Source organism: Equus caballus, chromosome 8 (genome assembly GCF_041296265.1).
Source record: "Equus caballus isolate H_3958 breed thoroughbred chromosome 8, TB-T2T, whole genome shotgun sequence".
NCBI lineage: Eukaryota > Metazoa > Chordata > Mammalia > Perissodactyla > Equidae > Equus > Equus caballus.
In genome coordinates this window covers 76296219-76314485 of record NC_091691.1, presented here as the reverse complement: position 1 = coordinate 76314485, position 18267 = coordinate 76296219, and the positions used below count along the sequence as shown (strand labels likewise).

General features: G+C 36.6%; 1 protein-coding gene across 19 annotated transcripts in view; it reads left to right on the top strand.

Moving 5' to 3' along the window:
- DYM (dymeclin) overlaps positions 1-18267 on the top strand; it is a 359439-nt gene that overhangs the window by 145128 nt on the left and 196044 nt on the right. For all 19 annotated transcript variants that reach the window (XM_023647788.2, XM_070221038.1, XM_070221046.1 and 16 more), the window contains 3 exons: positions 966-1148; positions 1583-1761; positions 4467-4592. In XM_023647788.2, coding sequence (XP_023503556.1) covers positions 966-1148; positions 1583-1761; positions 4467-4592 — 488 coding nt within the window. The remainder of the gene's footprint in view (positions 1-965; positions 1149-1582; positions 1762-4466; positions 4593-18267) is intronic.

Here is an 18267-nt window from a genome sequence, read left to right as displayed (position 1 = left end):
CTAACATCTGCTGCCAATCCTCCTCTTTTTGCTGAGGAAGACTGGCCCTGAGCTAACATCCATGCCCATCTTCCCCTACTTTATATTTGGGACATCTGCCATAGCTTGGCTTGACAAGCAGTGCATAGGTCTGCACCCAGGATCCAAACTGGCGAACCCTGCGCCACTGAAGCAGAACGTGCGAACTTAACCACTGTGCCACCAGGCTGGCCCCAGAGACAAAACATTCTTGATCATGATACGTTTTTTCTTTTAATAAATTTTTCTGCAAGATTTCGTCTGCTTTTGTTTGATTTAGGCTATCTAAAAATCTCTATTCATTTCTCTATTTTGTTTTAAATGCGGTCTTTATCCAGTTTCTGTATCAAGGAGATTTTTCTAGCTTTGTCAAATAAATTGTGTAAATAGGATTCTTGTTCTGTAATTTGGAACCGCTTATATAATATGAGAATTATCTGTACTTTGAGGGTTTAGTAGCCTTATTTGTAAAAACAATCTGGTCTTGGTTTGTTTTTTTAGGGTTAGCTCTTTGGCTCCATTTTCCACTCTTATAACGTTATTTGACTATTCAGGCTTTCATCATCTTTGGCCAATTTTGGCATTTTGTATTTTCCTAGATATTTTAATATTTTGCTTAGGTTTTCAAATATATTGCTAGAAAGGTGTACGTTTATTCTAATTATGTGTATGTTTTGATATGTAAAGAAAAATCTAGAGAGAGAAACTTAATAGCGGTTATCTATGGGAGGTAGAAATGGAATTATGGGAAGAGGGGATGATAGTCTTTAAAAATTTTATATCCTTGCACAATGTGAGAATTTTCAAATAGTGAGCTTATTTTACTTTTGTAATCAAGAAACAGAGTGATATTTCAAACTTAAATATGAAAAAGCATGGAATATTGTACAGAAACATATCCATCTTACTCGTCCCAGCACACCATAACTGTGTGTTTTCTTCTCAAGCTGGACTCTGGACTGTCTTCACACTGGGCGGTGTGGGCAGCAAAGCAGCTGCCACCCCAGAACTTTCTTCCCCTCTGGCCAACCAGAGTCTCCTGCTTCTGCTGGTGCTGGCCAACCTGACAGATGCTGCAGATGCTCCAAACCCCTACAAGCAGGCCATTATGTCCTTTAAGAATACACAAGGTTTGTGTTATTTTTTTCTCCGAATGTTCTCTCTAATGAGGAAAGAGGGTATCGTTTACCTCATATTGTTTATTGTCTTATAGTTACGAAGTCAATTAGATAGTGGTTTAGATAGTACAGAGAAATAAATTGTTACAGTTTTGTGTTTTGTTTTTTGTTTTTTGTTTTGGTAAGAACATTTCAGTTCTGCTCTCTTAGGAAATTTCAGTTATACATGTTATCAACTGTCGTCACTATGCTTTACATGAGTTTAGTTCTTTTTAAAGTAAAATTTAAAATATAAACTGAAATTTTGAATCTGAAATGTAGTGACTTATTCAAAATTAATGGGAATTGCATTGTATATGTTATCAGTGCTTCCATTATTTATATAAGCCACAGTCCAAAAAATACTGATGTAATATTTTTAAATTTTTCTATTTTCTGTGTTCCAGATAGCAGTCCTTTCCCCTCATCAGTTCCACATGCTTTCCAGATTAACTTTAACAGTTTGTACACAGCTTTGTGTGAACAGCAGACGTCTGATCAAGCAACCCTCCTCTTGTATACGTTGCTCCATCAGAACAGTAATGTGAGAACGTATATGTTGGCTCGCACAGATATGGAAAATCTTGTAAGTGTTTTACTAAACATTTTCTGCTTTTTGTATTTTATAATATTTTGAAGAATAATTTCTTTGCCCAAGAGGGTATGTTTGCCTGGTTGCAAAGGTGATAGTCAAGAGATTGATGGGGAGATGCCACCAAACTCAGGCAGAGGTATGAGTTTTACGGTGTAGGAGATGATGCCGATACAGATGGCGTCACAGAGCAGGAGAACTCAGCGGTATGACAGGCTTCCTTGTCCTTTAAGCCTTTAACAGTCACCCACTGCCCATGATTCAAGCCCTCCAAGAAGCACCCTCTGCCATTCTCAAGAAGCTTTTATACCCACTTGGTTCCTTCCAGTTGCTAAGTGCCTGCCCACCAAGGTCAGGTAGCTTGTCACAGTTGCAGCATATCCCTGATGAGAATGGCTAAAAGGAAGGGTGATTTTTTAACTCAGTTCCCCAAGTGTCCCATCTCTGACAGGCTTAGCCTCTAGGGCTGCCTGAACTCAATTCCTAGAGTGTATAGTTATTTTAAGATACCTTTGTCAGACATCCCTTAAATGCACATGTCCTTTACTATGCGAGTGAAATTGGTTCCAAATTTTTGTTCATTAGACAAAAACTCCTGTATGCAATCATTGATTTCCATTATAACTAATGCGTAAACATCAATGTTTCTGTGAGTGGAAAAGTAAACTACCTCACCAAGGTGTTATTGCATTTGACATACATAATATAGATAACTATGGGTTATTCTTAGTTAAGAAAATTATGTACATCCCTGAATGAGCCAGCAGGTTGCTGGCAGCAACAGGAATGACCCCTCTCCACCAGTTTTTACAGATTGATAGCGGGATTCACCATGGATTTGGTGGCCATTTTTTCAGTGTTAAAGATAAAATAGTGAATAAACATGGAATATTAGAATTTATTTAAAGAGTATATTCTGTGTCAAAGTGACACTAAGGGTGAAAAAACATGGTGAAAGAACCTGTCTGCACATCAACTATATGTGGAAAACATTGGCTTAAATACCAAAATGGGGTGTAATAGTACTGCTCATGTGAGTAAAAACTTAGGAAGAGAAGACTTGTTTACTGATGGATAAGTGAGTGTAAGCAGAGACAATTCTGAGCATGATGTATCCTAAGGGAAATGATGGCAATAAGCAGAAAATCCGTGACATCATCTGTTCTAGAAAGTTCCATGGTAAGGATGTTGGTGTGTAAAGTCATGCAGGGAGCAGTTGTCTGTATATGATGACATACACCAGTGAAAAGTTAAAAGGTTTTTTTGTCTTGGGTCTTGTTTGAGGCGGGGTATGGTGGAGTGTGGTTTGTATATTTCTTTTAGTTTTTAATTTCTTATGTAGATTACTTTGATAATATCTTAACTGATGTCCTTATCTGTCCTTTCACCTTTCTTCTATAATAAATATTTGTAGAGGCTATGATTAGGAAATATGCCATCAATAGGAAATTTAGGGGCTGGCCCAGTGGCGCAGTGGTTAAGTTCGCACATTCTGCGGTTAAGTTCGCACGTTGCGCTTCTCGGCAGCCCGGGGTTTGCCGGTTCAGATCCCGGGTGCAGACATGGCACTGCTTGGCACGCTGTGCTGTGGTAGGCGTCCCACATATAAAGTAGAGGAAAATGGGCGCAGATGTTAGTTCAGGGCCAGTCTTCCTCAGCGAAAAGAGGAGGATTGGCAGCAGTTAGCTCAGGGCTAATCTTCCTCAAAAAAAAAAAAAAAGGAAATTTATTGTGCTGATCTGATTTTGTTGTTAACAATTTTTATTCTACAATCTTTGCTATTAAGAAGATAATGTTTGACACATTACATGTTCTAACAATACCTTATTGTGTATAAGTGTCTGCTAGACTGGAGGCAAACCTGCCTCTGTTCAGTGTCAGGAGTTGACCGTGAGCAGAAATGGTGTCTGCAAACTCAACCTTTGTACGGCAGCAGACCTTCAGAGAAGGTGGTGATGTTCTCTACTGTATCTTCGCTATGCAGTCATGTATCACTTAACGACAGGGATGCACTCTGAGACATGCATCCTTGTGGTTTCATCATTGTGCGAACATCATAGAGTATACTTCCACAAACCTAGATAGTATAGCCTAGTGCACACCTGGGTCTGTATGGTACTAATCTTATGGGACCACAGTCGTATATGTGGTCCATTGCTGACTGAAATGTCATCATGCAGCTCCTGACTGTGCAGTAGTCCCCCCATCTGCAGGAGATTTGTTCCAAGATCCCCCGTGATTGCCTGAAACCATGGATAGTACCAAACTCTATATATACTATGTTTTTTCCTAAGTAATGGGCGTGTAGCTTATACAGCATAGATATCCTGGACAAAGAGATGATTCGCGTCCTGAGCAGGCTGGAGTGGGACAGCATGAGATTTCGTCATGCTGCTAAGAACGGCGCATAATTTAAAACTTATGAATTGTTTATTTCTGGAATTTTCCATCTAATATTTTCAGACCAGGTTGACCGCAGGTAACTGAAACCATGGAAAGTGAAACTGTGGATAAGGGAGGACTACTGTATGTATAGAAAGTACTTTCAATCAGAGGCTGGTTTGTGTGTTTTTTTCCTCTAAAGAAAAATATAACGATGAAAGTAAAGCAAAGGGTACATAATAAAAGTATAAACATTTAAAACGTTTGGTTTTATAATAATGTAATTGAAATGGTAAATTAAAAATTTTATTCCCTAGGTTTTACCAATTCTTGAGATTCTATATCATGTTGAAGAAAGAAATTCACACCATGTGTATATGGCCCTTATAATACTGTTGATCCTTACGGAAGATGATGGCTTCAATAGATCCATTCACGAAGTGGTAAGTTCCCATGACTTTGGGTAGAGTTTCAGAGTTAGAGAGTAGACTTACCCCTCCGTAAGATTTACTGCGGCCTTAGCATTTCCTCCTTCTTTTCCTTCTGGTAGATGTTTCTGCAAGAGCCTGACTTAGAATTGGTGTGTCTTTCTTCAGATTTATGAAGTGGTGCTTTTTTCCTAAATGACTGTTAGCTACTATTAAAAACTCTCTCAAAATTGTTTCTTTAGAAGTTTTGATGTAAACGTTTTTGCTGCCACTGGGTTCATTTTTCTTTTCCATTTCATTTCCACTTTTTAGTTGTGGCAGAAATTGTTAAACAGGTTTGCTCCTTGTGTAGAGAATAAGTGAAAGAATAGGGAACAAAGAGAAGAAGACCGAGAAATTGTTTTATATTTTTAAAAAGTGTGTCACATAATTTAACTCTTCTAATTTTAGTCCTGTTGGTGAGTTCCATTCCCAAACTGATTTTTTCTTCCTCTTTGGTATTTTCTTTGTGTCCAAGTAATACATGTACATAGTTTTAAAACTTGAATAGAAGTACTAGATTTTAATGAAAAATACCCCACGTTTACTCTGTTCCTGATGCCCACTTCCTGAAGACAGATGCTTTCAGCTTTGTCCATGTTTCTAAAGAACATGTTTGTATTGTTATTTCTTGTTTTTTCAGGTTTAGATATTAGCTGTTATCTTCCAAGATGGAAGATAAGTTGTTAGTGCTCCTTCCTGCACGTCATGCGTGTTCTCTCTGGGTCCCCAGCCCATGCTCCCGCACGTTGACTTTTTCCTCTTTCCATATCATCACTGTTGGTTAACTCGGCTTTTACATTATCGTGATTATGTTAACTATAATTCTTAGCTCAGATGGGGTGTATGATAATTGCATTTCTTTTCTTGTACATGTTTTAATTTGGGGGGCACACCATTGCCCACTTTTTGGTTCATGTACCGGTCACTAATTCAACTCCCAATATTTGAAGAGAACCGAGAATCTCCTCTAAATGTATTAAACTGTATCACATATTTTCTCAGTTCCCTTTTCTTCTTTGGCTCCTGTCTTAGTTCACTTCGGAGGCTCTCCTCAAATGTTTGGTGATCCAAATATCTGGTGATCCTGGTGTTCATGTTTAGAAATAAGGCACTAAAAAGTTGACTGGAAGTTCTGTGGCTGAGCGGGACTTATTTACTATAATTGTGCCACGTAGTCTGTTTCTCCAGGCATCTTACTCTCTGTAGGCCTTTTCTTTTGGGCTGATCAGTTTCGGAGAGGCCATCTTCCAGCCTCTTGGCTGCAGGTGTCTAGTGGAAGATGGGGCTAGGGCTTTCCCCCTTCATTGGGTGTAAACTCTTTTCTTATTGTCTTCAGTAGGGCTTTCGTGTCATCTTTTCTCTCATATTCCATTAAAACTTTTTTTGCCTCTTATACAGTGTGACCATCATTTCAACTAAGACCTGAGGAATCTTGACACTGTAGAAAGAAAGAGGATAAAATATAAAAATTTCTTAATTCTTACAGTCCCTGACTTAACAATGGTTTGACTTAACGATTTTTCAACTTTATGATGGTGCGAAAACAATACCATTCAGTGGAAACTGTACTTCGAATTTTGGATTGTTATCTTTTCCTGGGCTAGCAACATGCAGTACGATACTCTTGGGCTGTTGGGCAGTGACCGTGAGCCGCAGCTCCCAGTAAACCATGTGGTCACGAAGGTAGACAGCCAATACACTTACAACCATTCGCTACCCGCACAACCATTCTGTCTTTTACTTTCAGTACAGTATTTAATAAATTACATGAGATATTCAACTCTTTATTATAAACTTGGCTTTGTGTTGGATGACTTTGCCCAACTGTAGGCTAACATAGTGTTCTGAGCACGTTTAAGGTAGGCTAGGCTAAGCTGTGAGGTTTGGTAGGTGAGGTGCACTCAATGCATTTTTGACTTATGATATTTTCAACTTACAATGGGTTTATTGGAACATAACCTACTGTAAGTCAAGGAATATCTGTATTCAGTTAAGTACCACCAGAGAGAAAATATTTGCACCAATTTACTTAGTTTTTTAAAATAGCATTTGTCTTTCTTTTGATAGGGAATAAAGAACCAATATAATTTTTAAAAACATTTTAAAATCGAACTATAAAATGGAAAGTGCACACATTTTAAAGGTACAACTTATGAGTTTTTATATATGTATATACCTGTGTTAATCCCACTCAGATCAAGTTATTGAACATTCCTAGTGTAATAGAAACTTCGTTATGCACTTTTCTGGTCAATACCAACCAGAGTTAACTACTATTCTGACTTTGCTCCCAATAGATTAGTTTTTTGCTTCTCTTTGAATTACAGTGTTCTCTTTTATAGTGGCTTCTTTCGTTCAACATAGTAATAATAATACTAACAATACCCATGGTATTACATCGTTAGCTCGTCCTTCTTTATTGCTATGTGCTATTCCATTGTATGAATAGGCCACAATATATTTATCCATTCTCTTGTTGGTGGATATTTGGCTTTTTTCCAGTTTGGGGCTATGTTTGATAAAGCTGCTGTGCACATTTTTGAACATGAATTTTGGTGGACATACACTCCCATCCTCTTGGGCGTAAGTCTAGGAGTAGAATTGCTGGGTCGTAAGATAGTTTTGTGTTTAGATTTAAGCAATACTGGTAAAACTGAAGCTGTGTACACCCTACAGCTGAGCAGTTTCACTCCAAGGTTCTCTAGGAACACTCTTGCACATTTGTCTAGAGAGGACGTGCTTATTAATGGTCATCGATAGCACTGTTTATCATATTGAAAATATTTAAAACATGGGAAATAAAGCAGTCAGGGTACTGGCTACATCTAGAGAGTTAGAAAAGGGAATGAAAATGGGGAAGGTACACAGTGGGGCGTCACCTAGGTCTGTAATGTTTGCTTTACTTCAACAGCAGCAAAAACAAAATAAAATAAGAAGTAACCACACAACTTTGAAGCAAATCTGACAAAAATGTTAAGATTTGACAAAAATTCAAGGGTATGTTTTATATACTTTTTTGTATACTTATTATATTTGACAATTAAAACAATTTTAAGTTAGCACACGATTTTGCATTAAAATTAGACTTTACTGACTACCAAAACAGGGGTGGTAAGATAGGGAAGGCACTGGGGTTCAGTTCACATTCCAGTTCAGTTCTATAAGGATTTCAGGATATTTTAGATGACTTTTCAAATTCAGGTATTTAAGCAATTGCTCTTTGTCTCTAGAATCTGACTTTATTGTTGATCTCTGTTCATTTTTATCCTTTCTTTTTCCATGTGTAGTATTAAAAGTAAGTCAAATGTTTCTACCAAAGTTCTTTCCATAGAGTCATCAGCTGTGGGCCTAACTGTCCATGAAATATATTCTGGTATCTCATTTTGGTTAGAATTTTTATTTCCTAATGCGCAGTGATAGTGAACATTTTTTTTTGTGCTTATATATCCTTTTTTGTGAAATATCTTTCCAATTCTCCCCCATTGTTTTAAATTATACTTTTTATTTTGAAGTAATTGTAGTTTTAAGAAAAATACAGAATAATCCCATGTACCCTTTACCTGTTTTCCCCCAACTATAATTGCAAAACTGTGATATTGCAAAACAATATCACAACCAAGACATTGACATTGATACAGTCAAGATCCAGAACATTTCCATCACCACCAGGATATCCCCCTCACATTGCCCGTGTGTAGCCACACCCCCTTTTTAAAAAATTGAGTTTTTGTTTCATTATTGAGTTGTAAGGCTTCTTCTGTTCCGAATCATATGAATTTTTTTCCAGTTTGTTAATGTAGCGGATTATACTGATAAATTTTTTATTATTAAATTAACCTTGCATTCCAGGGATAAACTGCACTTGGCTGTGATGTATTATCTTTTTTATGTATATTTTCATATACAATTTGATTTAAATTTTGAGCTTTGGTAGTTTGTGTCTTTCAAAGTATTTGTACGTTTCTTCTAAGGTATTGAATTTATTGCCACAAAGTTGTTCTTACTACTTTTGGTAAACTTACTACCTTTTAACATCTGTACTAGCCATAGAGACCATTATCTCTGTCGTTCTTGGTATTGGAATGTGTATCTTTTCTCTCTTATTCTTTAATGTTCTTGCTAGAGGTTTTTCTTTTCTTTCTTTTTTTTATTAAATCTTTTCAAAGGACCAACTTTTGATTCCATTGAGTTTTCTCTATTTTTTAACTTCATTAATGTCTGCTTGCTCTTTTTAATCTTCTGCTTACTTGAAGCTTAACTAATTACTCTCCCCCCCCCAAGATTCTTTAGGTAGACACTTAGATTTTTTTAAATCTTTCTACTCTTCTACTATAAGCAAAATATGTGAAAACTAATAAGATTGATAAACTCCTGGAAAGATGACTAAGAAAAGAAAGTGGAAAGCTACAAACGTCTGTTATTGAGAGTGCATGAGAGGAGACCAGGGCAGATCCCACAGATATTAAAAAATCCTCAGAGAATTCTAGGAGTAATTTTATGCCTTAAAATTTAAATGTTACATGAAATGAACAAATCCCCTCCACCTTCAGAAAAAACTTAACCAAAGCTCACAAAAGAAACAAAATCAAAATAGTTCTATTTCTATCATGAAATTGACATTGTAATGTAAAATCATCCTAAATGGAAAATTGAAAGCCCAGATGATTTTTACCTGTGAATTCTTCTGATAATTGAATGAAGAAATAACACTGGTCTTATACAAGCTCATCGAGAGAGTAGAAAAAAGGGAAATCTTTCAATTCATTTTATGAGGCCAACATAATCTCAATACCAAATTTACCAAAATTTGATAAAGGAAAATTACAGACCAATGTCATATATGCAAATATATGGCAGTGTCTGAACAAAATTGAAACAAACTGAACCAGCACTATATAAAATATTAACACATCATATCAAGGTGGATTTATTCAGGAATGAAAGGTTGGCTTGACATTTGGAAAACAGTGAAAGTAATTCACTGTTTTAATAGAATAAAGGAGAAATGTCAAATGATAAATCTCAACAGATACAAAAATTATTGCATAAAATTTAATGTCTCTTCATTCCTGAAAAAAAAGAAATCTTAGCAAATCAGGAGAAAATTTTCTTAATCTGATGAAGGGTATTTACCAAAAAAGAAAGAAACAACTGCATTAAGCATCATATTTAGTGATAAAAATGTTAAAGGTCTTCATTTTGAGATCATGAGCAAGTCAAGAATATCTGCTATCACTACTTCTATTGAACGTGTGATTGGAAGTCTAGCCAGTGTAGTATGGAAAGAAAAAGAATTAAATATATAATATTAGAAAGGAGGAAATGAAACTTATTTTTTCACATGATATAATTGTATAGGCAGAAAATTCAAAGAAATCTATGCATAACGTATTAGAATAAATAAATGAGTTTAGTAACATTGATGGATTTAAGATCAGTTTTTTAAGAAATCAATTGTAGGGGCCAGCCCTGTGGCCGTCAGTTAAGTTTGGTGCTCTCCACTTCGGCAGCCGGGTTCAGTTCCCTGGCACTTACCTATACCACTCGTTGGTAAAATAATAAACAAGATGAGAAACTTGAAATTTCTTGTGTGCTAATATAATTAAAAGCACCTTTCATGTTGAATATTTGTGTTCTTGTTCTAAGTTGATGAATTTTCATATTAAACCTGAATACTGTGCAAAATTGTCACCAGTTTTTATTTTTAGTGAGAAAAAAATCACCTCTTGCATACCACAATTATTCTACTAATCTACCAGATTGCTGTAGTATTTACATCAAATTTTCAATTCCTAGATAGTGATGGTTTGCACTGAGTTATTCTAAATCACTCATTCTTATCTGGCATCATTATGATACGGGTTCAGCGAACTATGGCCTGCAGGCCAGTTGCCCATTTTTGTAAATGAAGTTTTATCGCACCACAGTCACACCTGTTTGTTTATGTACTCTCCACAGCTGCCCTCAAGTTACAACAGTAAAGTTGAGCAGCTGGCGACAGAGCCAATATGGCCTGTAAGCCAAAAATATTTAATAGATTTAGTCTTTTAAGAAAAGGTTTGCCAACTCTAAAGAATACAGAAAAGGCAGCTACAGAAAGTAGCTCTTACCCTTAATCTGAGAAAGAGTAGGAGGAAGGAAGTTAGAAATTTAAAGGAAGCTTCCCCATCCCTCTGGAAGCTGAGATCCAGATCCTGAGGAAGACAGCCTGGCTGCCCCAGGAATATGTAGCCTACCAGTAGTAAAGGACGTGTCAGAGGGTGTGGGCCAAAGTGGAACTATGAAGGTCACTTAGGTGAACATTACAAGCTGCCCCACATGCTTATCTGGTGGCTACTGCATGGAAAACACTCTGAAAGAAGAAAGGAAAGTCTCTTCCTCCTGCTCTGGTGCTGAGGTGTCCCTCCAGTGTTCTCTGTTGATGAAACTTAACATCAAGACAGCTGACCAAGGAGAAATGTCTATAGTGTTCAGCTCTGATAGCACAAAGCAGGGCAAAGAAGGGTGGATTTCGAGTTGAGAGGCAATAATTTAATAACTGGCACAAACGTAGTCACAAAAGCTTATAAATCTAATAATGTAAAATGGGATAAAGCAAGGTAGTAAAAAGAATATATCTGTCAATACCCAGTATTGCAGGAATGCAAGGATGGTTTCATATTAGAAAATCTCTTTATCTGCTTTATTAATTTAAGAGAGAAGAGCCATACAATCGTCTCAATAGATGCAGAAAAAGTATTTCGTAAAATTCAATACTTATTCATGATAAAAAAAAAAGACTCAGCAACATAAAGGTAGAAAAGACATTGCTTGTCTTATCAGAAGATATCTACAAAAACCTACAGTGAAGTATTATACTTGATTGGGAAATTTAAGAAGTCTTCCCTTGAAAGTCAGAACAAAATGAGGATGCCCTTTATTACCATACCTCTTCAACATTATATCAGAATTCTAAGTAGGTAATTAAGACTAGAACAAGTTATAAATGGTTTAAAAATTGAAAAGGGAAGAAATCTACATGTCAGTTTTTGCAGATATTATGATCGACTACGTTAAAAATTCAGGGACTCTAATATTAGAACTGTTAGGAAAGTTGAACAAATTTTCTGGATTGAACATCAATATACAAAAACAAATACTATTTCTACACAGCAGTAATAAAGTGCTTCAAAAATGTGATATTGAGTTACAGCTTATAATGGCAATAAAATTGCAGCGAACCCAGGAATCAGTCTAAAGGAAGAAGTACAAAATTTTTTATGGCAGAAATTACCTAAATGAAAGGTCATAAATGTAGCTTAATAAATGGAGAGAGAGACCATGTTCACAGATGGGAAGACTCAGTGTCATAAAGTTGTTAATTTTGCCTCCAAAGTAATCACTATGTTCAATGCAATTCTGATCAAAATCTCAGCAGTTTTTTGTGAGACAGAATTAAAATGCAAGAGTGAAAAACCTAGAAAGTTTTTGAAGCAATTCAGTGTGGAGTTACTCACCCTATCAGATAGACTAATTATAAAACATTAGTGCTTAAGATTGTGTTTCATTAACATTGGAATAAAAAATAGATAAATGCAGAAGAATTTAGAGTCTAGAAACTACATGGTCGTATATGGAAACATGAAGTGTGACAGATGTAGTAAGTAGATTGTGCTGAGATTGAGAGCATGGCTCATCCAAATGGAAAAAAAATTAGATTATCTTGCCCCGCATACAAAGGAAAATTCCGCTTGGACTATTCAGACCTATGTGTGAAAAGCTGAACTTTAAAAACCTTGAAAGAGAAGTTAACGGATAATATTTTTATGAATTTCAGATAGGGATTTCTTAAGCAAAGCATAAAATGAATAAACCGTGAATGGAAAGATTAATAAGTTTGGCTACATTAAAATGGAAACTTTCAATGCATTTGCATTTTTAATTTATAAAGAACCCTTATAATCAACTAAAAGAACAAAGCATTCCGTAGAGAAATGGGCAAAGTAATAGAAAAATAGAATAGAAAACCTGACTAATAAGCATTTTTAAAGGATGTTCAACCTGATGATTCATCAGGATCCTGCTAATTAAAATAACCGTGAAATATTTTGTACTCATCAGGTTGGCAAAAATTACGAGATCTCATATAGCAAAAGTTGGTGAGGATATAAAGAAAGAGGAATTGGTAAAAACTGGTCAATTCCTCAAAAGTGAGGAATTTAGCCTCTCAACATTTCTCAAATTACCTGCAGAAGTAAATACTCTACCTCCCAGCAATTTCATTTCCTGGTTTGCATCTTAGGAAACACTTTTTCATAGATTCACAAGGAGAATGTTTATTGTAGCATACAGTGTTTAAAAATTGTAAATAGTGGTAATGTAAATGAAATACTGTAGAGCATCTAGAATGAATGAAATAGAACTATGTGAATTGATAATAATAAATCTTAAAAATATGCATGGTAACGAAGTACCAAATTTAGGATAGTGGCTGCCAGAGGTTAGAGAATATGATCAGGGAGGAGTATAGGAGGCTTGAGGTGCTTCAGAAGCAAAAATATTAACATCTGATAAAACTGGGTGATGGATACAGTGGTGTTCTCTCTACCAGGCTATTCACTTGACCTTTGTGATGATAGAAATCTATAACTGCACTGTCTGATATGAAGGACTTGAAACGTAGCTGCTGGAACTGAGGAATTGATTTTTTTTTTTTTTTTTTTTTGCTGGGAAAGATTTCCCCTGAACTAACATCTGTTGTCAATCTTCCTCTCTCTTTTTTTTCCCCTCCCCAAAGCCCCAGTACATAGTTGTATATTTTAGTTGTAAGTACTTCTAGTTCTTCTGTGTGAGCTGCCACACAGCCTGGCTGCTGACAGATGAGGGGTGTGATTCCGTACCCGGGCCACTGAAGCAGAGTGCGCCGAACTTTAATCACTAGGCCATCAGGCGTGCCTTGGAACTGCATTTTTAATTTTTATTAAATTTTAATTTAAATACCCACTGTGGCTGCTGCTACTGTGTTGGACTCTGCTGCTCTACGCTTTTTAGTTAATAGTGGCCAAATGTGCACATATTTTTAAAAGGAGCTGTTCAATTGCTTAGCAGTTCTGCTTCCTAACAAACTCTTGCAGATGTGCTTATAAAGTCACTAAGTACCACCAACTGGGTAGCTTAAAACAGGCATTTTACAGATATTTTTGTTTTCAAAAATCAATATGATTTCCAACTCTAGGTAATTAATGTCCAGATATTAAGAGTAAGGAGAGTAAGGAATCCCTGGTTTCTGAGTTTCCTAAGATGAGATTTTGGATACTAAGGGTAAGAATCTATACTGTGACATGGTTTTTAAGAGAGGAAAAACTGGAAGTTCCCTAAATTTCCATTGATAGAGATGTGGATTAAAAAGGGGCCTGTTGGTACAGTACTCTACAGTGCTTACATGGAACGAAGTAGACTTGTATGCAGAGGTGATTTTCAAACTAGCCAGTAAGAATGGATGTCGACCGTCGTCCTCTGTTCTCTGCTGTATAATGATTGCCAAACCACCAGGACGTCCTGGAGGACCGGCTTGGGCAGCAGCTGTTTACTAACTAGTATAGAAGTGGTTCATTTAAAAAAAGTAGCTAGTACTCTCAGACTTAGGCATACTTGGTGAATGTTAATTCTTATATGTAGCAATATAGAGGAGTTACAAAAACACATTGAGTGGAAGAAGTAAGATGCAGACAAATAAGTGTGTTAGTTTACGAGGGCTGCTGTGACAAACTGGGCGGCTTAAAAGAGCAGAGTTTATTGTTACAGTTCTGGAGACCACAAGTCCAAGAGCAAGATGTCGGCAGGCCGTGCTGTCTCTGGAGGATCCAGGAGAGTCATTCCTTGCGTCTTCCTAGCTTCTGGGGGTCCATCCTTGGTGTTCCTTGGCTTGCAGGGGCATCCAGTCTCTGCGTCTGTCATCACGTGGCCTTCTGTCGTTTGGGTGTCTGTTTCTGTGTCTCTCCTCCTCTTCCTATAAAGGACACCAGTCATATTGGATTCAGGGACCGCCCTAATTCACTAGGATCTCATCTTAACTTGACTGTGTCTACAAAGACTCTATTTCCAAATAGGATCACATTTACAGGTTTTGGGTGACATGAATTTTGGGGGACACTTAGGATATTCAACCTAATATATCATGATACTCTATGTAAACTAGAACATACACAAAGGAATGCTTGGTTTTGGTTGTGTGTATGTGTGTATACATATAAAGTATTTGAAATGAACTAGAAAGATACATACTAAACTCAAGATAGTGGTTGTCCCTCTTTGGGGGAATAAAATGGGATTTATATCTTAAAAAATAAAATATTTATATCAATTGTGGGAGTATGGAAGTTAATTATTCTTTGTGCTTTTCTATGTATATTGAACTTTTTAAACAGTTGATATAATGTTATTGTATAATATTCTACCCTATGTAACATATGGAAGAGAGAGATTCATATGGGGGAATATATCTCATATGGGAGAAAAAAGCTCAAAAAATGACCTAGAACCACAAAGAATTCTCGTATACTTAAAAAAAATTTTTTTTTAATTTTTTATTGACTTCTTAATAGTTTACATCATTGTGAAGTTTCAGTTGTACATGATTTCTTATCCATCCCTATATAAGTGCTCCCCCTCACCCCTTCCCCTGGTAACCACTGAACTGTTCTCTTTATCTGTGTGTTTATCTTCCACATATGAGTGAAGTCAAACGGTGTTTGTCTTTCTCAGTCTGGCTTATTTTGCTTAGCATAATACCCTCCAGGTCCATCCATGGTGTTGAAAATGGGATGATTTTGTCTTTTTTTCTGGCTGAGTAATATGCCATTGTGTGTATATATATATATGTACACCACATCTTCTTTATGCAATCGTCGATTGATGGGCACTTGGATTGCTTCCATGTCTTGGCTATTGTGAATAGTGCTGTGATGATACATATAAGGATACACAGGTCACTTTGGATTGTTGATTTCAAGTTGTTTGGATAGATGTCATACAGTTTTTGAGAAGGAAGACATTTTCAGATCCTTGAGGAGTTTCCTTCTACATGTTATTGGAGTTATTTTAGCATAAGATGATAAATATACATATAATACATAATGAGGATGCTAACAGTCTACAACTGTTACACTGTGTGAATATTGAATGCAAGAGAGGAGGGATTGTTTTTGTAAGAACCAAATAAGTAGGTTGGGAACCAGAGCGAGGTTACCAAGGGCGTTTTCTGTGTGCTGCCCGTTGTGCATTAACGTCCCGCGGAGGTTCTGTGAGCTCTGTAACTGGTTATTTATAATTTTTCTTCCACACTACCAGAGTTTCTAAACAATGATACATTTTTCACAGGAAGAGAAGACAAGCCCTTTATGTAAATGCTAAATTGGATTTCTAATTTTCATGATAACATTCAAAGTTTACTATGTGGAAACTCATTAAATATTTGTTGAATGTTCAACGAAATAAGACTACTTTTATTCAAAACGCTCCTTCCATCCAGTTACATAATTGACACACACAAGCAGACGTTAAGAATTAATGACCTCTGTCTCAAATAAGGATGGCTTATGATAATTTATTTCTAAATAAAGGAGCCGAGAGAGGAAAAACTGAACTATACTCAAGTGTGTGACCTTTTGAGAGACAGAGACTCCTCTCACTAGCAGAGTTGCTGATGAGTGTCCCAGGTTAGTGTCCCCTGGAGACTTAGGACAGCCGTTCTTAACCTTTTTGGTCTTCACATTTTCAAATAATTGAGGACACCAGGGAATTCTTTTATGTGGATTATAGTTCTCTACATTCACCGTATTGGAAATTAAAACTGACATTTAAAAAAATATATTAGGTCATGTAAAAAAGATAAACTCATTACATGTTAGTATCAATAACATTTTTATGAAAATTATTATTTTCCACAAACAAAAATTTAGCCAGAAGAATGGCATTGTTATACATTTTTTGCAAATCTTTTTAATGAATTGCCTTAACAGAAGTTAGCTTCTATATTACGTTTGTTTCGCTATCAGACATGTTTATGTAGCCTCTGGAAAACTCAGCTCTACACTCGTGAGAGAATGGGAGTGGAAAGTAATGTCTTGGTATTATCATGAAAATAGTTTTGACCTTGAGAATTCTCCAGGATTTTCTGAGGGACATCTGAAAGTCCCAAGACCACATTTTGGGAGCTGCTGCCATAGAGAGTAAGTCAGAGGAACTGAGCACTTCACCCTTCCTTTATAAAGATTGAGCTGGCAAAACTCATCGTTTTGAATTTTTTCAACTACTATTATTTGTTTTACACAGAGGTTCTCTCTTCTACTTGATGAAGGCCATAATTAGTCATAAATAAATGTAGGTGCTTAAAATTTTACATGTCTGTCTTTTCACTTTACAAATAATATTCAGCCACCACGTGGTGGACGTTGCTGTAGGCCAGCCTCGGAGTGACGACTGCACAACAGGTCGGGTTGGAGACGTGGGGCTCTTGCCAGAGAGGTGAACTGAGTAAAGACCTGTCGTGGAGGCTCCTGTGTGCCCTTGCGTGAAGTTGAGCACAGTCTTCTTTTGCTTTTTTATTCTTCTTGTCTGTTTCCGTACCCCCTTTCTAATTCCTAGTGTCGTTTGCAATCTTGGAGGACAGACTTAGCCAGAGAAATATCTGTTTTATAGGTCTTTTGGAAGAACTAAGGTGCAACCATGTTATTTAGACTTAATTATATTTTCCTGATTTCATGGATTATAATTGTGGTGGTTTTTGATGTTTTTTGTTTGTCGTTTGGCAGTCCATATTTTCCTTCTCTTGAACTCATCTGGCTGGTATTTATTATTCTTATTATGATGGTAAGGAGGGGCAGCTAAGCACTGACACGTGTCCTTTGTTTTTTTACCCTAAAATGGTGCATAGGTGGTCCATGTTGAGTCTTTGCGTACATAAAAGTTTTTATTTTTTCCTGGTAAAAATAAGTTTTTATTTTATTTGATTGATTGATTGATTGATTGATTTAAGGAAGATTAGCCCTGAGCTAACATCTGCCGCCAATCCTCCTCTTTTTGCTGAGGAAGACTGGCCCTGAGCTAACATCCATGCCCATCTTCCTCTACTTTATACGTGGGACCCCTCCTGCAGTATGGCTTGCCAAGCAGTGTAAAGGTCTGCACCCAGGATGCGAACCAGCGAACTCCAGGCCACCGAAGTGGAAAATGCATACTTAACCACTGCACCACTGCACCGGCCCCAATAAGTTTTTATTTTTGTGTGCTGGTTTCTCTAGGTGTAGAATTCTGGAATCATGATCTGTTCCTCAAAAACTTGTAGATGTTGTTCGGTTGTCCTTAAGATGGACAGTGTTGAAGACGGGGAACCTAGTGTTAGTCTGCTTCTCTTTCTTTTGTGACGACGTGTGTCTTCTACCTGGAAGCCAATATAATTTGCTCATATACTGTGAATGCAGAAGTCTTACCAGAGTATATTTTGATTCTTTTCCATATTTCTCCTTAAAATGTTGAAAGTTTTTCTTCCCCTCAAAGATATTTTCTCCTGTTACCAATTTTTTTTTCCTTTCCAGTCTGTTCCTTCTGAAGCTTTTACTGAGGAGACATTAGATCTCTGCTTTTCTCTTGTTCTTTCTATCTGCTTATC